The 22,962-nt window shown below is 38.8% G+C and overlaps 1 protein-coding gene across 3 annotated transcripts; it reads right to left on the bottom strand.

Moving 5' to 3' along the window:
• Window positions 1-13,451: 13,451 nt before the first annotated feature.
• On the bottom strand, window positions 13,452-22,607 carry LOC113028997 (fms related receptor tyrosine kinase 3). 3 transcript variants are annotated; one of them, XM_026179539.1, is made up of 24 exons: window positions 22,527-22,607; window positions 21,847-21,920; window positions 20,027-20,178; window positions 19,824-19,948; window positions 19,602-19,713; window positions 19,243-19,385; window positions 18,851-19,029; window positions 18,552-18,690; window positions 18,293-18,470; window positions 18,077-18,177; window positions 17,858-17,972; window positions 17,574-17,779; window positions 17,378-17,481; window positions 17,160-17,295; window positions 16,417-16,521; window positions 16,226-16,336; window positions 15,917-16,073; window positions 15,700-15,812; window positions 15,446-15,585; window positions 15,028-15,150; window positions 14,824-14,935; window positions 14,637-14,736; window positions 14,315-14,420; window positions 13,452-14,216 (listed from the first exon to the last, which is right to left on the bottom strand). In XM_026179539.1, the coding sequence occupies exons 1-24, from the start codon at window positions 22,552-22,554 to the stop codon at window positions 13,998-14,000; spliced, it is 3,078 nt and encodes a 1,025-aa protein (XP_026035324.1). In that variant the 5' UTR covers window positions 22,555-22,607; the 3' UTR covers window positions 13,452-13,997. The 3 variants fall into 3 exon arrangements, with proteins under 3 accessions (XP_026035324.1, XP_026035325.1, XP_026035326.1); XM_026179540.1 differs by having other exon boundaries at window positions 15,446-15,567; XM_026179541.1 differs by having other exon boundaries at window positions 15,446-15,567; window positions 17,160-17,292.
• Window positions 22,608-22,962: the final 355 nt, after the last annotated feature.

The following is a 22,962-nucleotide window of genomic DNA, read 5'->3' as shown; positions in this document are numbered from 1 at the left end:
ATCAACATTGCAAGTGACCAATCAGAATGTTGTGACGTCATACTTTTGCGACTTCGGGAAAAACCGGCGTAAAACAAAAAACTGTACTTAAGCTGCGTGAAACCGCCTCTGTCCGCCGATCAACTGACCCTGACCCTAACCGTAACCCTTTAATAAACAGTAAGCAGAATTGATATTGTCCTTGCAACATTGGAATTTCATAAATGCACGAATGGCTTGGCGCGCAAAAGAATAACGTCACAACAATGTGACAACATTTTCATGATGGTCTGGGAACAACACCAACACGAGGATATCAGATCATCCAAGTTGGGAATGCAGGATGAATGTATATTTTGTGGACTTTTAAAGACGAACAATTGTTTCCATGTTAAAATGTTTACATCTGAAGTTTTTTGCCCAAACACTAGTAAAATAAATGTTGACAGTGGCAAGTGTTAAATGGTTACTGCTGTGCTGTTGCAAAAAAACTGAACGCTGACAAGCTGTTTTATTGTTAGACCATAATGTTGGCATGTTTTGTTAAAGTTTTATTTGGGATGGTGATGTAATTTTCTTTGATTGCTAATATCAGTGGACTATTTGTTGTTGTTGTTGTTGTTGTTGTTACATTTTTTTTAAAATTGTGGCTGTTGAGGTGGACACTTCACTTTGCATTGTTAAAGGAAAGCACTTCATTGGCATTGTGTTACTGGACTGACCCTAAGCAATCATTGCAAATAGCAACTTTGCTATCCATTTTAGACACTAAAAGAAAAAAACACTCACAGACCTTACTAGCATCACATGTGCATAACTCAAGTGTCATCTTATCAATGTGTTATGTGATCTTCAATGCGTTTTTTTTTTTCTCTTCTATTTCTGGTAGATACAGACATTTAATTTAAAGTCTTGATGTTGCATCTGTCTACATACTGTTAATTACTAACCCTAATGAGCTGTTGTGTTTTATTTTGGACTGGGTTTACACAAATGCTCACTGAATGTGTTGGCAATAAAATAAATTTTAAAAAATAAGTTGGATGTACTTAATTCATTTGTGTGGAACCTGTTGACAAAATAGATTTATGTAAAACTAATTAATAAAGCACAAGGTGGCTGAAAATATAATATTTGAATTAATCTAACTTAAATTTAACATTTTACTGCCACAAATAAGAAATGTGTTGAAGTAACTAATCTAAACTATCTAACCTGAAAATATATCATCTTTGTTCATACAACATAACTTGATTTAGTTAGTCTTAAATATGTCTTGTTAATCTTAAGTAGTTTTTTTAAATTAGATGAACTAAAGATTTTTGCTTTAAACTAACATAATTCAATTTCGTGGAACCTGTTGACAAAATAATTTTAATTAAAGTCAACGTTTCATTTTTTTGAGTGTAAGGTGAATATTGTTCTTCAGTTTTTCTTTGCTCCTCTTATCTGAGAAGTCTGTCTGTCTGTTATACTTAACATGTCTCACACTCATACAGTAAGACAAATGGTGGTTGTCTAGTAAGGAAGTTGGGGGAAGCAGACAACTCCACAGGAAGAGTCTTTTGTGTCTTCGAGGACTCTGGGAGGTAGCAAGGGAGTGTGAACCTTAAGGTGTGAAACAGCTGTGTACTGCCTTTTGTTCCTGGAGAAGGTATTTAACTGAGAGCCATGCTAGGCTCAGGGAGACTCTGCTGACCGTCTGTCCCGCGGTCATGCGGAATGTTAGCTACCGCTCACCGCTCGTCTGCAGGCTTTATTTAAATGGAAAACTTCCACAACAGGCAAAAAAAAAGCTTTTTGCTAAAAAAAAAGATTTAGAGCAGAAGTTTTTTGCACTGCATTTTAAAATGAAAGCATATTGCATTTATTTACAATTAAAGACACAGAGCAGAAAGTGTGTTACTGTTTTACATCCACAGACACACAAGAAAAGAAGCAGGCAACATGAGGTCAAGTTATGGCAATTTTATTTGTGTGTTTCAGTACATGTATTTAGATTAGAGTTTTTAAAAAAACAAACAAACGTCCCAAGAAGAAGGATGGGGTGAAAGAAAGGTGGAGAGAGGAGGAAGAAACTATTGATCTCCTCAAACTCGATGCTGCTGGATCAGCTCTTTCTCAGCAGTCTGCTCCAGAATCCCCTCCTGTCCTCGGCTTGCTTTTCTTTTGCCTTCTGTTCTTTTAAGGTTTTGTTGAGCTGCTCCTCGGCATCTTTAAATTTTTCTTTCAGCTGCTGTTTGGCCAGTTTCACTTTCTGTTTGAGGAGCTCTTTAGCTTCCTTTTTGTGCTTTCGTATTTCTTTAAGAGCGTCTTTGCAGTCTTTCCTGGTCACCGCAGAGCCGGTCATTTCTTTCTTGAATGCCTTCACTTCAATTTTCTCTTCTGCAAGTTCTTCTTGCACTTTCATCAGTTCCTTCTTCATGTTTTGAGCGTAACTCTTTGTATCTTCCATTTCTTTCTTTGCTTCCTGTATTTTAATTTTCTCTTCCTCCAACACTTTTTGAGCTTCCAACAATTCTTTCTTCATATTTTCAATCTCATTTTCTGCCTCGTGTTTACGTTTTTTCTCCTCTTCAAGTTGGTGCTTTACATGCAGCAATTCCTTCCTTAGTGTTTCAGCTTCAGCCATTACATTTGCAGCTTCTTGTGTTGCCAACTGCATTTTCCTTTTTCCCTCTTCAAAAGCTTCCCGCACCTCCTGTAATTCCTGAATCACATTTCCTGCCTCCTTCTTTGCAGTTTGATATTTATTTTTGGCTTCTTGTGCTGTGGTTTTCTCTTCCTCCAATGCTTTTTGAGCTTCCAACAGTTCTTTCTTCATGTTTTCAGTCTCGTTTTCTGCCTGTTGTTTTCCCATTTTCTCTCCTTTAAGTTTGAGACCCACATGCAGTAATTCCTGCAATACTACTTCAGTTTCAAACTTTGAATTTTTAGCTTCTCCTCTTGATTTTTCTGCCTCTTCTTTTAATTTGACATTTTCAGCCTGTATCATTTGAAATTCCTCTTGCAGGTTAATCAGCTGTACTGTATTGTATGGTGAAGCACTCGCCGATCCTCTTCTCATTCTCCCTCGATTCATTTTGGCCTTTTAAACAAATAAACCAACGTATTGTAGAGGAGTGAAGTTTTTGATGTTTTCTTCGTCAACTGTCGTTTGTCCTGCACAGAGATGCTGCTGTAGATGTGTCTCTAGCTGTGTCTGGATACAATGAAACATGCTGTAACTAAGTGCTTGTGTTGCACAGTTCTACTAAACATTCCATTTCATGCATGCTCCGCCCACATGGTCAGGAATGTCAGGTGCTGCATCTCCAAATGCTGCTCCCGTTGCCTAGCAATAACAGCTGTTTACTTTTGGGGTCTGGTTCATTATTTAATAAAGAAAACATGTCCAAGTACTGGGTGCTGAGGCTCAGCGCATATTCTAGCCTGCTGTGTGGGTGGGCAGCTAGAAATCACTGGTGGGCAACATGAGTGAGGAGAAAACTGGAGCAGCCAAGCAGGGAGCTGCAGGTTGCTGGTTTGAGTCTCTGTTCAGATGCTGGTGTCTCCTCTCTCTGAGATGTCTGCAAACAGTCCCAAATAAAACAATAAGGATAATAAACAAAGACGTGACTAAAATAACAATTATGACTCTGATGTGTTTCATGTGTAGCAGGATGGCCTCTATACAGCAGTCGCTGCAAGCATCCACATCGCCACACTTACTTTTCTTTAAGCAGGCGTGCTGGGCTCCTCCTAAGGAAAGTTTGAAACTTCATTTCCTTCATGCTGGTGAACTTTTTACCAAATATTTTCATCAAAGCTTCTCCATCACTGACAGGGATTGTTTGGATCTTCACACTCATCTCCACCAACCCTAAAAAATGAGTCTCACTTTGCTCATATAATGCCAGGAGTGTCTCCATATTCCACAAAAGTCTATGCAAACATGTAACAGTATCCCAGAAATATTATTGATATTATAACAAAAGCTGTCACCAACACAATTGTCCCAAGTGCTTTTTTTATTAGTTATTGCAAATGCTTGACTGCAGTTCTTGCTAGATGACAAAACCACTTATTAGGTTTAGAAGGAAATGACTTTTTCTACATGAGGTAAAGTTGGAGAGCTGTTTCCCCAAACTAAATGAAATCATCATTTAAAAAACTACAATCTGTATTTACTCTGAACATCTGTGTTAACACTTGGAAACATGTAAGTGTAACAAACATGTTAAAACATAAGAAATCAGGAAGGGGCATGTATAGGAATTTCTTTTACTTATGTATTAATCACATTATTTTATTGTATGATACCTTGGTGCCACTGGATTTTAACAAGGGTCTGTTATGCAGAAATAACAGATTGTGTACTTACCTCACTAAAATAAAGGCATTTGCAATTGCATAGATTAATATGCATGCTTCATGGAATTAACTGCATAGATCATATTCATAGATGTAATATGCTTCACAGAACATGCCGTATTGCTCCTAATTATAGCGCAGACATATAATATTCAAAATTAATTTGGACCCCAGGTGTTTAAAAGAACCAGGTTGCTATATGTGGCCCGCTGAATAATTGGGGACGTATGATTATGAAAACAATTATCAAGCACTGATGTTCTGACACTACCCAATACAATAATAAATCAATTTAAAAATATTTTACTTGATCCCACAAAACTAAACGCAGGTGCAGCAACAGTGGGTATTTTCACACATACTAGTGGGATACAGTAGTACTTTGTTTTATTTTTTAACATCTGCCATTTCAATATTTTAGAAAAAGCTAGCATTGACTAATTTTTAAACTTAAAACAAGCAGTCAGACAGTCATGCACAGGCCTGGACTGGGACAACATTTCAGGCTGAGAGCTTTACCCCCCCCCCCCCCCCCCCCCCCCGCTTTTATTTTGGTATGACACCATGGGGAACTTCAGCTACTTTCTGTCAGAGACCGTTGGAAACACTGATGGTCCCATGAGACGCCCTCCCTCTCTCAGACACACTTGTCCCGCCCCGTGAGCGAGTATCTTAATCATAAGTAAGTAGGAGAGACTTTCTATCTGTTGTGATATTTTGATACCATGGTAGCATTTACAGGATATTGTTTTATAGTGATATTATACAGGAAAACTGTTACTCAATAAGGCCCATTTACTAGTTGTTTTTCTCTTTCTCTGTGACCCAAGAATTAATGTGTAAGAATCACAGGCTGGTACCAAGGTCGAAAATACCACAGAGATCACTATTCCCATCCTCCCTTCTTTATCTCCTAGAAAAGAGCTTGTTAAAGGCCAGGTGGTTTGTTTCAGAATTCACTAATGAAAGAACTCTGTATTCTATGTCTAGGAGTGTATTTCGCTGGGATAATCATAAATTGTAGCTGAACTGATAAACTATACAAAGGATACTTCTTTGCTCAGAGGGCAGGAAGACGCTTCCTTATTTGGTCTGTACCGGTTTGAACTGAGAATCTGCTGACACACGAACCTTTTTCCTCTATATAAACTGTTGTCTGATGAATAAACCTTTGAGTTGATTTTGGGAAAGCAACCTGAAGCAGTCTGTGTTTCCTTGTTCTCCCAAGCTACTCCCGACGTCGTAACTAACCTGCTGAACGGCATACCTGAGTGTTACTTTGAATAATTTTGAATCTTATAGGGTAAAGACAAAACTCTGCTTATATGTGCCCACGCCTCGGAGGAAACCCGATCCACGGATGACCCGGGACGGAGATTTCTTTCACTATCCAATCAGAGGTGAGGAAGGCAGGACCTGCCCCTACTTACTGATGAGTAAGATACTCTTTAACCACACATCAATAAATACAGTTAATAATTCAAACTCTCAGAGCAGTCTTTGTTTTTTACTGATCGTTTCGCGTTGGCTTTATTCGTTTTGCTGCTGAAAAATCTCCCTACAGCTGGAGTTCATGATGCTGCTGTGTCCCAGTGTTTCCCCGCAGTGCGAACAGCTGAGCGGATTATGAAGCAGATACGGGAGCAAAGCGGTATCTGCATGACAGAACAATCGACTACTGCTGCGCACATTTTTAAATACAAGCAAACATGCTTCAGAGCTTTTTCAGAAAGTTCTGGTGCTGCTAAAACAAAGCCGCCAGTTACAGCTGGGAGAAAGCTTTCAGTGAGCTCTGCGGGATGATGAGCTACAGTGAAGATCAATGGGGAGAAGCAGACGGATGCAACAGCTGTTTTTTAAGAGTTTTAAAACACGACTGTTGGGAATAATCTGCCCAACAGTCGTGTTTGATGGCAATGAGGCATGTTGTATAGAGCGCTTTGAGTACTCCGGGAGAGTAGAAAAGCGCTACATAAGAATCAGTCCATTTACCAGTGTTCATAGAATCTCAAAGACATACCGGATTTAAGTTTGTTTACCTGCTTTATGTGTTTACCCAGAAGCAGAGCCACCACAACTTAAGGATTGCCGCTCTCCTTTCTCAAAAAAAATAATAATTAAAAATCGTCTGACGTCCATTTTCTTTTCCATCAAGGCAGGAAAGTAGTTTGCAAAGACCGCGATTGTAATTATTGGGGGCGTCCAAATTCATGGGCTGCATCCTCCCGGGACGCATTTGTAGACCGATTACGTCACAGCGTCGCGCCGAAGGCTGACCAATGTGTCCTCCTTTTCCCCGAATTTGAAGGATGGGTCGGGTGTGTCCCTCATGGCCCACCATATCCCAGAATTCATAGCGCGGCCCAGCCAAACTCCAGTTTCCGGCAATGGCGGCCACTACTAAGTTTTAAAATTACTCTTATTATTCTTTCTGGGTCATATAATAAACTTTTAACATATTTTCAGCCGAGAATGAGGGTGTGTAAACTTCAAATATCTGCTCGGTTTATCAAGATATCGCATATTTGCAAAAGTGCTTCGAGGTTTTCGGAGACGTCTGTTACCCACCAGCTCGATAGCTAGCCGGGAGCTCGAGGGTCACTAGAGCCGCCGAGAACGGCACAACTCCCGGCACATCATTTTCAGATCACTGCTGTCTTTCGCTACTCAGGTTAAACGTAGGTTTACATCCGGCCTACCCGACCTTCTGAGGACCCGGCCCACATAGCCCACGAAGGCCGGGTCCTCAGGAGGATTCAGCCCATGAATTTGGACACGACCTCAGTGTTCCGATTACCAGTCCGGGACTGGTCATGCATGCTGACTGATAAAAACCGCACCACGAACACATTTCATTGCAACTTACCAGCAGTTGTCTAGACAGTTAACAGACAGCAACAGATTAAAAGTTTCATTTCAAGTAATGGTGCATTACACAGACCTAAGCAATGCAAGTAAAGTGTAATAGCTCATCACTTCAAAAATTACCATTTGTATGCGCTATTATATATTATTCACCCTGTGTAAATAGCTTACCTTCACTTCTGTGGTTCGATCGGGTTCGATGGAAGCCGAAAACCCCCCCCCAGAATTTTCTTGCAGTCCCGCTCAGTCAAAAAGCGCGGTCTGGCGCATGGCAAATTAGGAACATAAGACTCACGGTTTGGGGGTATATTTTACTGCATTTTTTAATGTAATGTTGTTACTCTTAAGAAAAGGGTATAATAAACCCATTACTTTATAATTCCTTGGCTGAGTGCAATAATAGAGTAAATTTTATATGATTTGCATAGATTATATATACCTCTCTCCAAAATAGCTTTTATCAGTGTATAAAGATAAAAGCACACAAAGAAACACAGACGGTCACTTATGCTGTCATTACTCGGTCTTCTCCTCTGATCCATTAACAGACAGGAGATCCAGAGAGGAACTCCAGGGAGATGATGAGTTTCTTACCCACAGCCAACTCTTTGCTGATGGGACGGATTCAGATAATCAGCTGGTAGCAAACATACTGCCTGAAAAACCAGAGCCAACATTTAACCTTCCTTCATTAAGGAACAGTGAAATAATCACTGGTGGAAAGATCTCTAGATCAATGCCATACTGTATCAGTTTGACTGTTCAACAGGGGCTTATCAAACAATTCAGTGTTTAGTTAAAACAGCTCTTACCTCATGACTGGATACACAGACTGGAGTCTTCACATCATCAGAGCAGAGCGCTCCAACAGCACACAGCAGCAAAACAGCTGGAGAGACAGAAAACTGAATCTTTAGTTGGTAATTGTTTGCAGTTCTTTCTTGTAGTTAATAATCTTGTAATAGTTGAAACTATTATTGAAACATCTAAATAAATATATAAACATCAGTGGGAAAAACCACATAAAGGAAAAAAAATGCATCATTATGACAAAATTGCTCTTCTCAGTCATAAGTACGCACAATAGTCATTATGGTGTATTTTAATGTTAAACTAAAAATTCAAAACAAACAATGACATTGTATGAAGAATGAAGAACACAAATCAGTTCGTCACAATAGGCCTATCTCAGGTTCTTAGACTGCATTTCTGAAGGACAGCTGAGTGTTATTGACAAAATGCTTCATAACTCAACATTTAGCTCCGACCAACTATGAAAATCTTGATTGCAAGTCTGTGATTACCATCAATTCTGAGGAACATTTAAATACTCTGACTTACCTGCAGTCATGTTTCTCTGCCTCCAAATTTTCATTCTCGCATACCGAAGGGAAAATTTGTTGCTGCCACAGCGCCACCTACAGGGGAATTTAACCCCGAGGAGATTAAATAGGTTAATCACCATGATGGTGTCCAGACATGCCAGGCAGGAGACTTAATTCCCAAATGTTTGAATATAAAAACATCATGTTAACCATATAGTAAACACAATATTTTTTTTATTAAAACAAATATATGTGAAGTATTACTCAAAAAAGTCTGAGCATTCAAAGGTCATTTACACTCCCACCAAATCACAAGTGTTCTAACAAAAAAGAGATATATAACACTAATGATTTTAAACACAAAATGACCTTTAACCACAAGGCTTTTTACACACTGGAAATAGAATTATTTATGCAGATAAAGTCCACACATAAAGTCTTCATACAGTAAAAACTATAGTCATTGCGTTAAACAGCCTCTAAGAGCAAGATCAGTCTTCAGCTTGCCAGAATGTTGTCCCTCCTTTCTCATTTTCTGTTCCACAAGACGAATCTTAACTTTCCTCACAAGTCCATCTTAATCAGCCACCGTTTCTACAACTATGGCTAATCTCCACTGAGTCCGTGAAAGATCATTTCCCCTTTTGATGACTCTGTGACCAGCTTTCAGATCACTTCTAGAAACACGCCAGCATTGTCTAGTTGCAATAATAGAGAGATATTCTCCTCCAGCAGGGCCAGAATTGCTCTGCTACTGAATGTGACACCATCTCTTAGAACTATGCATGTGAGCCTTCAGTTTTCAGGCCCCTCTTCTGTGGAACCAGCTTCCAGTTTGGATTTGGGAGACAGACACTATCTCTACTTTTAAGATTAGGCTTAAAACTTTCCTTTTTGGTAAAGCATATCGTTAGGGCTGGACCAGGTGACCCAATCCTCCCTTAGTTATGCTGCAATAGACGTAGGCTGCTCGGGGATTCCCATGATGCATTGAGTTTTTCCTTTCCAGTCACCTTTCTCACTCATTATGTGCTAATAGACCTCTCTGCATTGACTCATATCTGTTATCAATCTCTGTCTCTCTTCCATAGGATGTCTTTATTCTGTTTTCCTTCCCTCACCCCAACCGGTCGCAGCAGATGGCCCCGCCCCTCCCTGAGCCTGGTTCTGCCGGAGGTTTCTTCCTCTTAAAAGGGAGTTTTTCCTTCCCACTGTCGCCAAAGTGCTTGCTCATAGGGGGTCATATGATTGTTGGGTTTTACTCTGTATCTATTATTGTATGATCTACTGTCCAATATAAAACGCCTTGAGGCGACTGTTGTTGTGATTTGGCGCAATATAAATAAAATTGAATTGAATGTCCTCTCTGATGGTGTTGGATTCCAGGTGGTAAGACTAAGTGTGTTTCATGGTTTCATGGTATGTGATTGGGAGTAAGTGGTTCAGGACCATCTGCATCATTTAGGCTATCCACAGTGAGTAGACGACTGTCCACAATAGACACTGGCATCATCCAATCTTTCACGTGAGGGTGGAAGATTGGACCGAAGTACATTCCTTCCTGTTCTGATCTGTCTCTCCCACACACCTCCTACATGGCTTGAATGGAGAGCATTCATAATGAAGTTAATCTGATCTGGATGAGAGAGACAGAAATGTGCAGTCTGCACATTTAGTGTTTGAACCTTTTTAACTTCAGGTCACCCAAGTGAGATTTCTGGGATTACCTCTGCAGATGGAGGCACTGTTTTCTCCCATAGGAACTTGGGTCCAGTAAACCAGTTTTATGTGAGAAGCTTGCTTGCACTTGAACCTCCGGAAGCAAGGTCTGCAGGATTCTTGTTAGTGGAGACATATCACCTTTGCTGAGTAGTTGTACTGAGATGAGTTTTCTGAATCCTATTCAATACAAATATGTGAAAACGACATGGTTTGTTGTTGCTGTACCCTAGTACAACCTTGGAGTCTGTACAGAAATATTAATCAATCCCTGAAATTCCACGTTCTTCCTTTAGAGCAGTGCTTGCTGCGATGGACACAACAGCAGCAGTCAGCTCTAACCTGGGGATTGTCACAGCCTTGAATGTAGCTCCAGTGGACTTTGACACGACCAGATCACAATTAAGAGATCCATTTTCATTCACGTGTCTCAAATATTAACACTGGCCATAACCATTTGATCTTTCCAAAGTCAGTTGATACATAGCAGTGAGGCATGTGATTTTCTCCAAATGCCAGATCACTCTTCCAGCATCTTCAGACTGGTTGAGGTTAACTGATGAGTGGGACATCCCAGCCTGTGAAATGCCTACAATTTCTTGAAACACCCTCTTCCCAGTTAGCAGGAAAGGAGCAACAAGCCCTAATGATTCATGAAGAGAGGCAGCTGTGGAGAGTATGCCACGTCGGGTTTCTGGTTGATCCTTCAGAAAGGTATAGAAACTGAAACTGTCTGATTCAATGTCCAAGTGGGTTCTTAAGGCTCTTCACAGTGATGGATCATTAAAGATGAGATCAAGAGCCTTTGGTTCAGTTGCACGCTCAGATGGTTTTACGCTCAAGCACTACGACTATGCACAACTTTGCTTAGTCACAGTAAACCCATAGCACAGAACTTTTGGGCTTCTTTTGCAAGCTGAACAGCTTCATCCACATCTGCTATGCTTGTGACAGCGTCATCAACATAGAAGTCTCTCATAATGAATTGTGAGCCTGGAGGACACACTCTCACTCTCCTTAGCAAGATGATTTAAGACGTAGTTAGCACATCCAGTTGAAGATGCAGCACTGAAAAGGTGAACTTTCATGCAGAATTCTTTTACATCTTTATTTCCATCTTCACACACTCACAGTGAACACCACAAAGGAAAATACAAGTAATTACTTACAGCTTAATCTTAGAAATAAATGTTTGATTACAAGACAGAGTCTGAAAGAAAAAAAATGTAATCTAGTTAATCAGCTTAAAAGATCCTGATAGAACTAGCTGGCCACAAAGCAAAACAAAACATACTCAAGGTCATATTGTACACATCTGAGTAACACTGACTGTGCCATTTCCAAATTAAATGATTAAATGATCTGCAAAAGATGGGAAATTATCCCAGTGTGCCTCTCTGTCGTAAATGGAAACTACACTGTTTCACTTTCCATAGGAATCCTCAATCAGGAGGATCTTTCTGAGGTAACATAATTATTTATTTAAAAATAAACTGAATGAATGAGTCGCTCTTCATGCTAGAGTCACTTTTATGGTCTGCCTTTTAATGTGGGGCAAGGCTCATTTTGAGTGATGGGTTTATGGTTTGTTGATACTGAGTTGATGGTTTCACTAAGAGCTTCTCTTCAGACCTGCTTGCACACTTGGGATACCCACACATTTAAAGTTAGAACATTCAATAAAAAGACATTTCATTCAATCCCACACTGTGGAAACTCACTGGTTACAACAGCACAATAAATAAGAAAAATAGTGTTTAAAAAGCCAAAAATATTATACGATGCACAAATGGTTACTACATACAGTAAAATACACTGAGATTTATATGCTTATAATATAATATAATATAATATAATAATTTAAAAAATATAATATAATTATTAAAAATTATTTTCTTTTTTTTTCTTCTCTTTTGTGAACCCAGATGTTTTCCATGTGTGTGACTGATGTTCCTGTATGTGTTTTCTTTGTTTGTAATCAGAAGAATCTGATCCTTTTGCAAATTCTATTGAATTTTATAGTGTCTGTTAGGCCAAGATCATCTTGACTAGGAGTCATTATTCATTTGTTCTACTGTGATTTTATGATTGATTTATTCCTTTGTTTTGCTGCGTAGGAGCGATGGGTTGAGCAAGCATATCCTTCCCTTTGTGATGAGTCTGTCAGGATCTGCTCGCTTCGCCTTTATCCCCTGTCATCACAGGCAGCAGCTTCGACCTTTAGCATTATATGAAACACTTACAAATATTTTAAACTTTAACTGAAATTCATCCTGACTTGTCATCTTTAAAGTGAATAAGGTGGTATATATTTTTGGAATTACATCTCCTGGTTAACTTTTGGATTTCCTGAAATTCCCCAAGGTGGCGCTGTGGCAACACAAACCTCCATGTTTGTGTCTTCCACGTAGTGGTGCTTTGAGCAGTGGACTCCTGTCTATAGCTGCTGTGCTTGAGGATTCACATTCAGCTTTATTGTAACATTACAGATTTTAAAAAGTAAAAAGTGTCTGAAAAAACTTTTGTTACAGAGCTCCACAAAATAAGATACCATGTTTTAGATACGTGTAAAATTCGAAAATAAAAGTGCATATGTCTGGCAAAAGAGCAAATAAATAAATAAATAAGTAAACTCTCTGATGAGCGTTGCATTCCTCTACAGCGCAGCTTCCAAACCTGATGATACAGCAGGATACTTTGAATGGAGCTGCTATGCAAGGACCTCAGAAAGCTGGGGCTCTTAAACTCGCTGACCTGCTCCACTGGAGCTCAGTTGATGTAAAAACGGGCATGCTCTTCCCTATTCACCCTGAAACCCACAGTCAGCTCCTCAGTCTTGTTTACAATCAGGGCAAGGTTGTTAAGAAAAACACTATTCTGTCAGAAGGCTGATGATCATGCTCATCACATATTTAATGATGACACTGGAGCTGCGCTTGGCCTCACAGTCCTGGGGGACACAGACCACAGCTTAGGAACATCAGATTTTAGTACCTGATCAGTGGTTTTTCCAACAAATCTTAATTTGTAAAGTCAGGCACAGTTTGTTTTCACTCTGAATGTGTTGTACTCTAGTATAACACAAAACCATTAAAGAGAAAAATACAATTTGTATATATAAAAAGTATTTTCCTGTGAAATTCTTATGAAAAAAATTCTGATTGTTATTTCTTTGACAAGACTCGAATAAAACAGCCGAGGAAACACCAGGCATGGCCAAATTAGTTTCTTTATTTAAAGTACATTTTATTGCAGGTGTAATTCTGGAAGATAAAATGTTGTAGATAAAATGTAATATAGTGTAAAAGTTCCAGTAAAATATATAAAGAAAGTTTATTATGAAAAAAAATAAATGTGTACAAAAAATATAATGCTTGCATTCTCTGCTGGTGTATAAATGCATTCAAAAAAACATAGACGTTACATTGCCATGTATAACAAAATATATGCAACATGTAATAAATTCCTGAGTCTTCATATAAACATAATGGAGAAATCTTTTTTCCATAGCTACATCTCTAAAGTACATTCCTCTGAATATTTTAGTTTCATAATTAATTGTATTTTGTAGCTGCACAATAAAAACTGCACAAAATTAAAAAAAACTTTAAAACTTTAAAAACAAAACTGCTTGCTATCCTTGAATATAATATAAAGCAAGTACATTCTACTCTAAAATCTTAGGTTAGTACCATTTTATCAGTATTGTTATGCAAGCTGTTGGATATACGGATAAAAATAAAGGTATAAAGGCGATCACTCTGCATCGGATGGTTTCAGAAGCTCCTTCTCAGCTGCCACAGTGTCTCCGTCACATGTTTCTGCTCTCTTTTCTTCAGTGGCGCAGGTTTGACAGTAATCATTGGTGGCCTGGGTTTTCTTTTCTTCACTTGCTTTGGTCAAGGCAGACATGTCAACGATGGTCGACGCATTCTGGTAGTCGCTGCAAGTCTGATTGATTGTGTTTTGGTAGAGCTGCAAAAAGTGAATGTTGATAGTGATTACGCTGCTACATTCACATATATGTTGGAGTATAATTTAACACAAATATTGAGATTTTCTTTAAGGCCTACGTTCTCCTCTTGGTCTAGGAGCAGGTCACACAGAAAGGACACCAACTTGGAGAAAGAGGGGCGGTTAGCAGGAGCCAGGGCCCAACACTTATGCATCATCCCGTACCTGCAGAAGAACATTCACAACACTACTGACTTAATAAAAGCAAAAATTATATTTAAAAGTCCAGAATAGCTAAAGTTTCAAAACAGAACAGAAATGGAGTATTATTTTTGACTTTTACTGATGTATTAATGTGATTCTGTCTTTATTTGAATCCTAAAATAATAGTTTTCTTAAAACAACCTAGTACATTTATGAAACATTTAAGATGAGACTTACACAGTTTCGTTGGCATAGTATGGACACTCCATCTTAAATCCTCTCTCAATCATTGAATAGAACATATGATCCACCTTTATGCCCGGATATGGAGTGACACCTGCGACAAACATCATTGAGACGTTAGAACTGATTGTTTATCTTTTGAATGTGCTGCTCACAATGAGTTAATGTTTGTGAAAGTTACCGAGAGAGAAGATCTCCCAGAGCAGAATGCCGTAAGCCCAGACATCGCTCTTCATGGTGTACATTCCCTGAAAGATGCTCTCAGGAGCCATCCACTTTACTGGCAAACGCACCTGTGAGACAGCAGGGCTCAGTCACCCACCCACAGGGATTAACATAAGAGTCAGTGAATAATATAAAATGACCAAAGGATCATCCAACATACGTTTCCTCTCACGACGTAGTTGGAGTCGTTGTCGATGTCCCGGGCGAGTCCAAAGTCACCGATTTTCACCTGCCTGCCGTTTGTCACTAAGACATTTCGAGCTGCCAGGTCCCGATGGATACACTGCAGACAAAAGGAGCAGTCATCAGCATATGTTTTGTGTATTTATTTGGATATGCAATTTTAGTTATATTTAAATAATTTCCCCTTGAACTGTGCGGTTTATAAAATTCCAAATCTCCTAAATATAGATATATTATGACAAAATGCAAAGAACTAAGAAACTAACACAGGTGTTTCAGGTTTGGTCTGCCAATATAGGTCTAAATTAATCATCAACACAGAGGAACAAAAAAGACTAAATGTGTTTCTGCAGAGAGGCTGGGTGACAGATGTTTGTCTGGTGTTTGCCGCCTACATTCTTGGAGGAGAGGAACTCCATGCCTCTTGCTACTTGGAAGGCAAAGCTCAGCAGGTCATCAAAGGTCAGGGCTTCCAGGTCTTCCGTCTGCTCGTCTGAGGTTTCAAAGCTCTCTGGGTCTGCAGATAAATTGTGTTCTGAATTTCACAGTAGTGTGTCAACCTCTGTTCACACATACACCTTTTTTTAAACGTGTTTTTTTTCACCATGATAACGTGTATGCTCTGCTGGCTTTATATCACATTTCTCACCTTCACAGCTGTCCACGTCGTCAGAGTTGATGGTAAGGAGCGCGATGTCCTCCTGCCCCCTTGTGTTAGTGGTGTACATAGGCACGTAATTATCTACTGGTGCTTCCAGCGCACTGAGAAAAGACAAATGTAACACAACTGTAATGCCAAACAAACTTCGCAGAGAATAATTTAACAAATAAACAAAAGGCAGCACTGATACAGAAACATGTCTCACCTGGGGCATTTCCTGAGCTGCAGGTTGTGGTAGAGGCTTCTGAAACGGTCTTTGTCAAAAGCGTCGGTGACAGACTTGTGGTAACGTTCACAGTTGTTTTTTAAGTAATTCAGCAGGTCTCCATGGCAGCAGTACTGGAAAATCAGGTATACTGGTCCTAGATGAGGGGAAATTAGGTTATTTTAAAACTTCTGTTTGACATTAATATACAGCATCAAATAATCAGAAACCAGGGCAGTAGGTCTCATCTGAAAGAGCCCAAGTTTGATGACTATTGTGCATGTGTGTGATCTGCTGCGTTAAACGCACCAGAGTCTGTGCATGCACCGAGCAGGTTGACAATGTTGGCATGGTGTCCGATGTGAGTTAGCATCTTGAGCTCTGACATCAAAGCCTCCTTCTCCATAGACTGGTGTTTTTCTGCAGAGTCAAGTACAAGATTAGCACTTTTAGGTAAAACCCTTTTAACGCTCTGCATTTCTCATGAAACAAATACCAACCTTTCAGCATCTTAACAGCCACCTTCTGCGAGACTCCTGGCTTTTTGATGCCATAAGCTGTAGCCTGGACCACCATGCCAAAAGCTCCAGAGCCCAGTTCTTTACCTGAGGAGGACAGAAAAACACTCAAAAGTCTGTTTTGTATATTAAATTGACTACGTTTATCAACACGTTGTCATGAAATATGAGGGAAAAAGTGTTCACATTAAGTTAGTTTTTAGATTGAGCTTATGCCATTAAAAAAACAAAACAAAACTAAAGACAAATGATTGTTCTGCAAAATTAAACCAAAGAGTTGTGGCCTCTTAGAGGTGTCCTGTTGGGGCCCCTTCATATGTTTCACATATCTATCTGGTTAGAAGTTCCGGCAAAGAGACATTTCCTCTTTAAACGTGGTGTATTGCTGAGTTCAGACAACACTTTGAGGCCCAGAAAGGTAAAACTCTTCATAAAAAAATGAAAAGAGGAAAGTCTGAATATTTCACAGATAACACATTTATGTAGAAGAACTTTTTTCCTCTTTTTCTGCTTCAGTCTTTTGCAAGCCCTCAAGTACGTCTTGCTACCATTTGAAGGGCTTCTTGTTCTTTGGTTTCGGAGGTCTGCTATAGCAGCTAAATCAATAATTTTACATATATTTAAATGTTCTTTTAAACTTCTTCTTACTGACTGAGTGTAAAACTTTACATTGCCTTTATGTGTTGATGCATATATTTAACCCTGTAACTTGGTGTACTTCATACCCAGTTCAAGGTTCTCCCTGGGAAACTCCCATTTCCTGTCATACTCAAAGTCCTTGAAGTTGATGTAGATGTAATCATTATCACTGGGTCCAGTCATCTGGATCATCTGAAGCTGAGGCTGATATTGAGGTTTCTGCTGGAAACACAAAAGGTTTGGTGTCACGTCTTTGTGTGTGTTTGCATTTATATGTATGCTGATACACCTTATTTATATTTACCTTCTTTTTGACAAAATACGTGAGCACCATGATGGCGAGTGTCAAAGCCAGAGCCAGAACCACACATACTGTCAGCAGGAAGGAGTTCTTCTCAGGTGGCTTACCTAAAAAACAAAACAAAACAATGTGAGCAACTTTTAGATTTTTTTTTTCATCAAATATTTTCAGTAAATATATTCATGAGACTTGTTATTACCAATAGAGGGCTGAGGTGTAGGTGGGATGATCATGTAATGGGTTTTGCACCAGGAGCCAACTGAGTTTGTCAGACAAAACCTGAATTGGTCTCCTTTTAACACGTCTTTGCTCACTAAGCTCTTGATCGGCTTATAGCAGGAAACATCAGAATCTATTTGAAATGCATTTGGGACCTCATCCCAGGATGAGTCAATTTCACTGCAGCTGTGAAACAAAGTAAAAGGAGTTTAAATAATCAGAGCTAAAATGCTCTGAGCTGAACGGCTGTGCAGGTAATCATACCTGTCATTGAACTTAGAGCAAAACATCCAGGTATAGTTTGCTGGCACCAGACTGACAGTCTCAAGGTTGAGGGTACCATCATCCTTATTAAACAAGAAGTTGAACTTTGGTTCATCTGGAACAAAAATCAGATGATCTCAAACATTCTCACATTTTAAATATAAATGATAATTAAATTTAAGTAATAATACAACTGTAACAAAGGTTACATTAACCCACCTACAACACACACTGATATGATCTTTGTTTCCTTTTGTCCTCCAGCCTCCAGGTGTAACTTATAATCTCCTGATATGAGTGGATCACAAAGCTTCACAGTCCTGAGAAACAGTTCATTACAGTCCTCATATCACATGATTACACTGATCATGAAAAACGTGAATGAATGGATAATTTTACACTTCCACATGATGACAGTTTGCGTCATTGAAGTACCTGTGCTGTGTTACCCATGTCTCCCTGACACATTTAGTCCTGTTTTTGTCAGGAGTCTCCCAGGAACAGTACTGGAGAACAGGATGGTAGGAAACAGTGGCCTGCAAGCAGGTGCTGGATGCCTCCTGAGCTGATATGATCTTGGTCTCATCCAGCTGTGCAGAGAGGAAACCTTCATCTGAGGAAACACAAGAATAAACCAGATTTATTCAGTGGGAACAGTTTCAAATAATAATGACATGAAATGAAGTCTACTGACCTGAGACATTAACATGAACAGACTTTGAGTTTTTATTTTCACTCGTGCAGGTGTATGTGCCGTTGTGCTCCTCTCTCACTGATCTGATGGACAGGTAGGCCATCTGAACACCGAAATATGAGTCATTTTTAATGCACATCTGGAAGAAAAACCCCATAATAATGATCATTTGCAGGATGATTATCAGTGAAGTACTTTTTGTCTCAGACTGAGGAATATTAAAAAGGTCGGTCAGTTTTCAGACAAACATAACAAGAAAGTTTAAGGAAACTCTCCCTGATTACAGGACATTACTGTACCTCCTCCTCCTTCTCTGGTTTACGTGACAGTGTCCTGGCATTGAGGTGTTTTCCTCCTTTCTCCCACACAGGTGATCTCAGACTGTATCCCTTTACTCTGCAGCGAAGCAGCAGAGACTGACCTTCGCTCAGGGTGACAGTAGATACCTCATCTTTGTTCATTACGCTGCTCTGTAAGTCTGAAACACACATCAGGGCCTCAAGTCAAAAATATATTTTTCAGGCAGAATTTGTCATTTGCTTCTCTGAGATCAGTTAGTTAATGTCTGAGTAAACATTGTTTTTTCAAGTATTTGAACCAAATTTTACTGAAATTAACTCCTGTAATAATTTATGGATAAATTCATTATGGATGTATTAAATTTGTTATGAATTAATTTAAATCCAGTTACCGTAGTCATACAGTTGGGAGCACTCTTGTCCTTCAGCATTGGTTGCACAGCACATCATTGCTCTATTATAATATTCAGTGCTTGATATTGTGCGCTCTGTCTTTCTGTCGCTTCCCTTTAAACTCTGTTGTTCATCCTTGTTACTGGTCAAACAGAGAGAAAAATGTTAGTGCTGTAAAATTATATTTTCAGAGCGCTGTGTCTTTGACAAACATTATTATCAAAACTTGTCTAATACCCATTTATCCCAACCACCCACCAAAATAAAGCATCTCTCCAAATGATTCAGTCTAAAATCAGACATTAAGAAGTGCTGCTATTCTAAAGTTTACATACAAATGTAAAGGACAACATCTTACCCAGACCATTTGATTGTGGGTTTGGGGAAACCCTCAGAGATGCACTTAAAAAGCGGGGAAGTATCTGACACGTCAACACCATCGAGCATCAGCTGTGGTTTTGTTGGACGTTCTAAACAACAAAGAAAACAGTTAACTTCATTTTTTATTATCACTAATTTATGATCAAACAGAGATTGTGTGAGTATTATAGAAGAAAGAAGGTGAGAAGCTGTTACTCACTCATTACATGAAGAATCACAGTCGTGGAGAACATGGTGACATTGTTGGATTTACACGTCAGAGTGTACTCCCCTGAATCTGTCTCAGAAAGCGGTGATGTGACCATGGACTGACTCCCATTTCTGCTGAGGTTAAAAGAAACATCTCAGTTTAATTACATAAAAAGATAAAGCACACAAACAGAAACACAGACAGTCACTTACGCTGTCATTACTCGGTCTTCTCCTCTGATCCAGTGGCAAACAGGAGATCCAGCGAGGAACTCCAGGGAGATGATGAGTTTCATACCCACAGCCAAAACTTTGGTGATGGGACCAGATGGATTCTGATAATCAGCTGGTGTCAAACATGCTGCCTGAAAAACAAGACCCACCATTTAATCCTCCTTTATTAAGCAGCAATAAAATAATCACTGATGGCAAGATGTTAAAAAAATGCTTTACAAAAACACATAAAAAGGTTGATTTAGCAATTAATTGTCTGAAGTTGTAATAAAAGCTGAGAGATTGTTAATCACCAAACCAAGCATGAACATTATTTATGTTTACATATTAAGACAAAATAAAAACACATAAATTATTAGACTATATAGTTATTTAAGAAAAATAAAGCAAAAATGGAGAAGAATTGTATAAAAACCAAAGTAACTATTTATTACTTCCACAGGATTTAAGAGGGTAAGTAGCAGCCAAGTGCTGATCTTTAGTAATCATGAGCACCTGTAATAAATGTAACAAATGTTTCAGTGGTTTTCTGGTCTGGAGAATTGGGGCGTGAAAGTGTAACAACATCAACAATCATCTCAGAGAAGGAATTGTTGCTCCCAATCAATCTGGGAAGGGTTACTCGGCCATTTGAAATCCATCACTCTACAGCGAGAAAGACTATTTACAAGTGGAAAACAGTCAACACAGTTGCCAATCTTGCCAGGAGTGACGTCCCAGCAAATTCACCCCAAATTCAGACAGTGCAAACCTCAGAATCAGCAAGAAGCTTGTGAGCTACATGTCAGTCTCTATTGGCTTCAGTTAACATTTTAATTATTAAAGTTCACGACGGTACAATTAGAAAAAGACTGAAGAAACCCTCGTCTCTCTAAAAAGAACATGGCAGCACAGCTTAGCTTTGCAAAGTTGCACAAATCTGAACATCTGAACCAAGACTTCTGGAACAATGTCCACTGGGCAGTTGAGACCAAAGTGGAGACGTTTGGTCGTCATGCACAGCACCACATATGATGAAAAACTAAACACACCATATCAGCACCAACACCTCATACCAACTGTGAAGCATGGTGGTGTAGGGGTGATAATTTGGGCTATAAAAATGACTGATGACCTCACACAGAAAACTATTATTAAAGCTATTGCTGTTAAATCTTGGGGGTCTAATTATATTTTTTAAACACAGCTTCTGAATTTGACTCAGTATTTGTTAAACAAATAATGTCACTGCTAAGGGTCAAATGATTATTTTAATTTGTCCTGTCATGTAAAACCTTGGAAACGAAAGCGGGTATACTTTATTTTTCACACAACTACATGTGTGAAAATATTAAACTATGAACTGGTTAAAAAAATGTACATTTACTTTTATAATGGAATAAAATTTGGACTCAGAGTTTTTACTGAAATGAGACAAAGTGACAGATTTCAAGAAATGAAACAGGAGTACCATTTCCCCTGTGACGTTTTAGATCATCTTGTTGCTCTGCATTTTTTTGTTTTTGCATACTCATAAAACACTGACACTGTCATTAGTGAAAATAAGATACAGCTACACAAAGTTTGAAGAATATTTTCTTTTGTTTATACAAAAAAGTTAGTTAGTTAGTTAGTTAGTTAGTTAGTTAGTTAGTTAGTTAGTTAGTTAGTTAGTTAGTTAGTTCTATTACTTCATATTGGAATTCTAATGGTTTGTGCATATATTATTTACAGTTACTATGTGTCAGTTCAGCAATTGTGCAGCACCTACTAAATTGTGCCGTTTTCCCCCATTATTTTCCAGTTAAAGCAGCTCTTACTTCATAACTGGGCACACATGGTGGGGTCTTCCCATCATCAGACAGTGCCCCAACAGCACACAGCAGCAGAACAGCTGGAGATACAGAAAATGAAAACTTCAGTTCAAACAAATGCACATTTCCCGAATTATTAGAAATTTACTGGAAAATAACAAGTGAAACAGGAATTGATTATTTAATTTGAAAGAAAATACAGCATAAGCAAATAAGCAAATCTGAAAAAAGCGCAAAGCAACACAGTCATGAGGACAAATGAACTGATGTGTTAAGTGTTTCCTGTGAATGTATTAATGGCACAGTAGAGTTTTTTTTATTATATTAAACTAGAAATGTTAAACACTTCTAAACTATAAAAATCACACAAAGTGTAATCTGCGTGTTTTTACCTATTATTTCTGATATTTATTTTCTTCCTGAGATCATCATCACCGTCACCTTATATGAACTACAAATGTGAGCCTTAACACTTGTCAGTCGCTGCTGAGCCTTGAAGTTCCTCAAACTGAAAATTTAGATCTTGATGTCAACCCAATATTTTATATCTGAATATTTATTTATAACACGCCATTTTTAATTTTTGAACCCTAACTGTTAAATGATAAACGTGAAGCTAAAAGTTGCACTACTTCAGTGGCAATAATTCAGGCCACAAAACAGGGATTTGAAAGAGTCTTACTCACCCGCAATCATATTTTGGTGCCTTGGCATTGATGCGTATTTTCTGGCTGCTTTACATGCTCACTCTGTGGCTAGACTGGCGTACAAGACGCCCGTATGTGCCTTATAAATAGAGGAAGTATAAGACCATTGGATGACGCTGAGAGCCTAAAATATACACGCGAGAAACTACTGTTTTCTCGTTATTGTTGGAGATTTAAAAAAATGGAAGTACAATCATTTTTTTCTGCGTGTTTTTATTAAGAAAAAACTGAAGAGGCTGGTTTCTACGTTATCAACATGACAGAGACATAATAATAATGGATTGGATTTATATAGCGCTTTTCAAGGCACCCAAAGCGCTTTACAATGCCACTATTCATTCACTCTCACATTCACACACTGGTGGAGGCAAGCTACGGTTGTAGCCACAGCTGCCCTGGGGCAGACTGACAGAAG

This window comes from Astatotilapia calliptera, chromosome 9, assembly GCF_900246225.1.
Source record: "Astatotilapia calliptera chromosome 9, fAstCal1.2, whole genome shotgun sequence".
Classification (NCBI taxonomy): domain Eukaryota; kingdom Metazoa; phylum Chordata; class Actinopteri; order Cichliformes; family Cichlidae; genus Astatotilapia; species Astatotilapia calliptera.
Note: the sequence above shows the minus strand (reverse complement) of the source record. Positions and strands in the feature narration are given on the sequence as shown.

Bases quoted from the DNA above. Each gene is read 5' to 3' on its own strand.
- LOC113028997 (XM_026179539.1), bottom strand. From the start codon at position 22,554: ATGCCAAGGCACCAAAATATGATTGCGG. The intron at 18,178-18,292 runs GTACTTCAATGA...ACTGTTTCTCAG, and splicing joins ACATGGGTAACACAGCACAG to GACTGTGAAGCTTTGTGATC. The intron at 16,074-16,225 runs GTGCGTTTAACG...CCCCTCATCTAG, and splicing joins CGGTGCATGCACAGACTCTG to GACCAGTATACCTGATTTTC.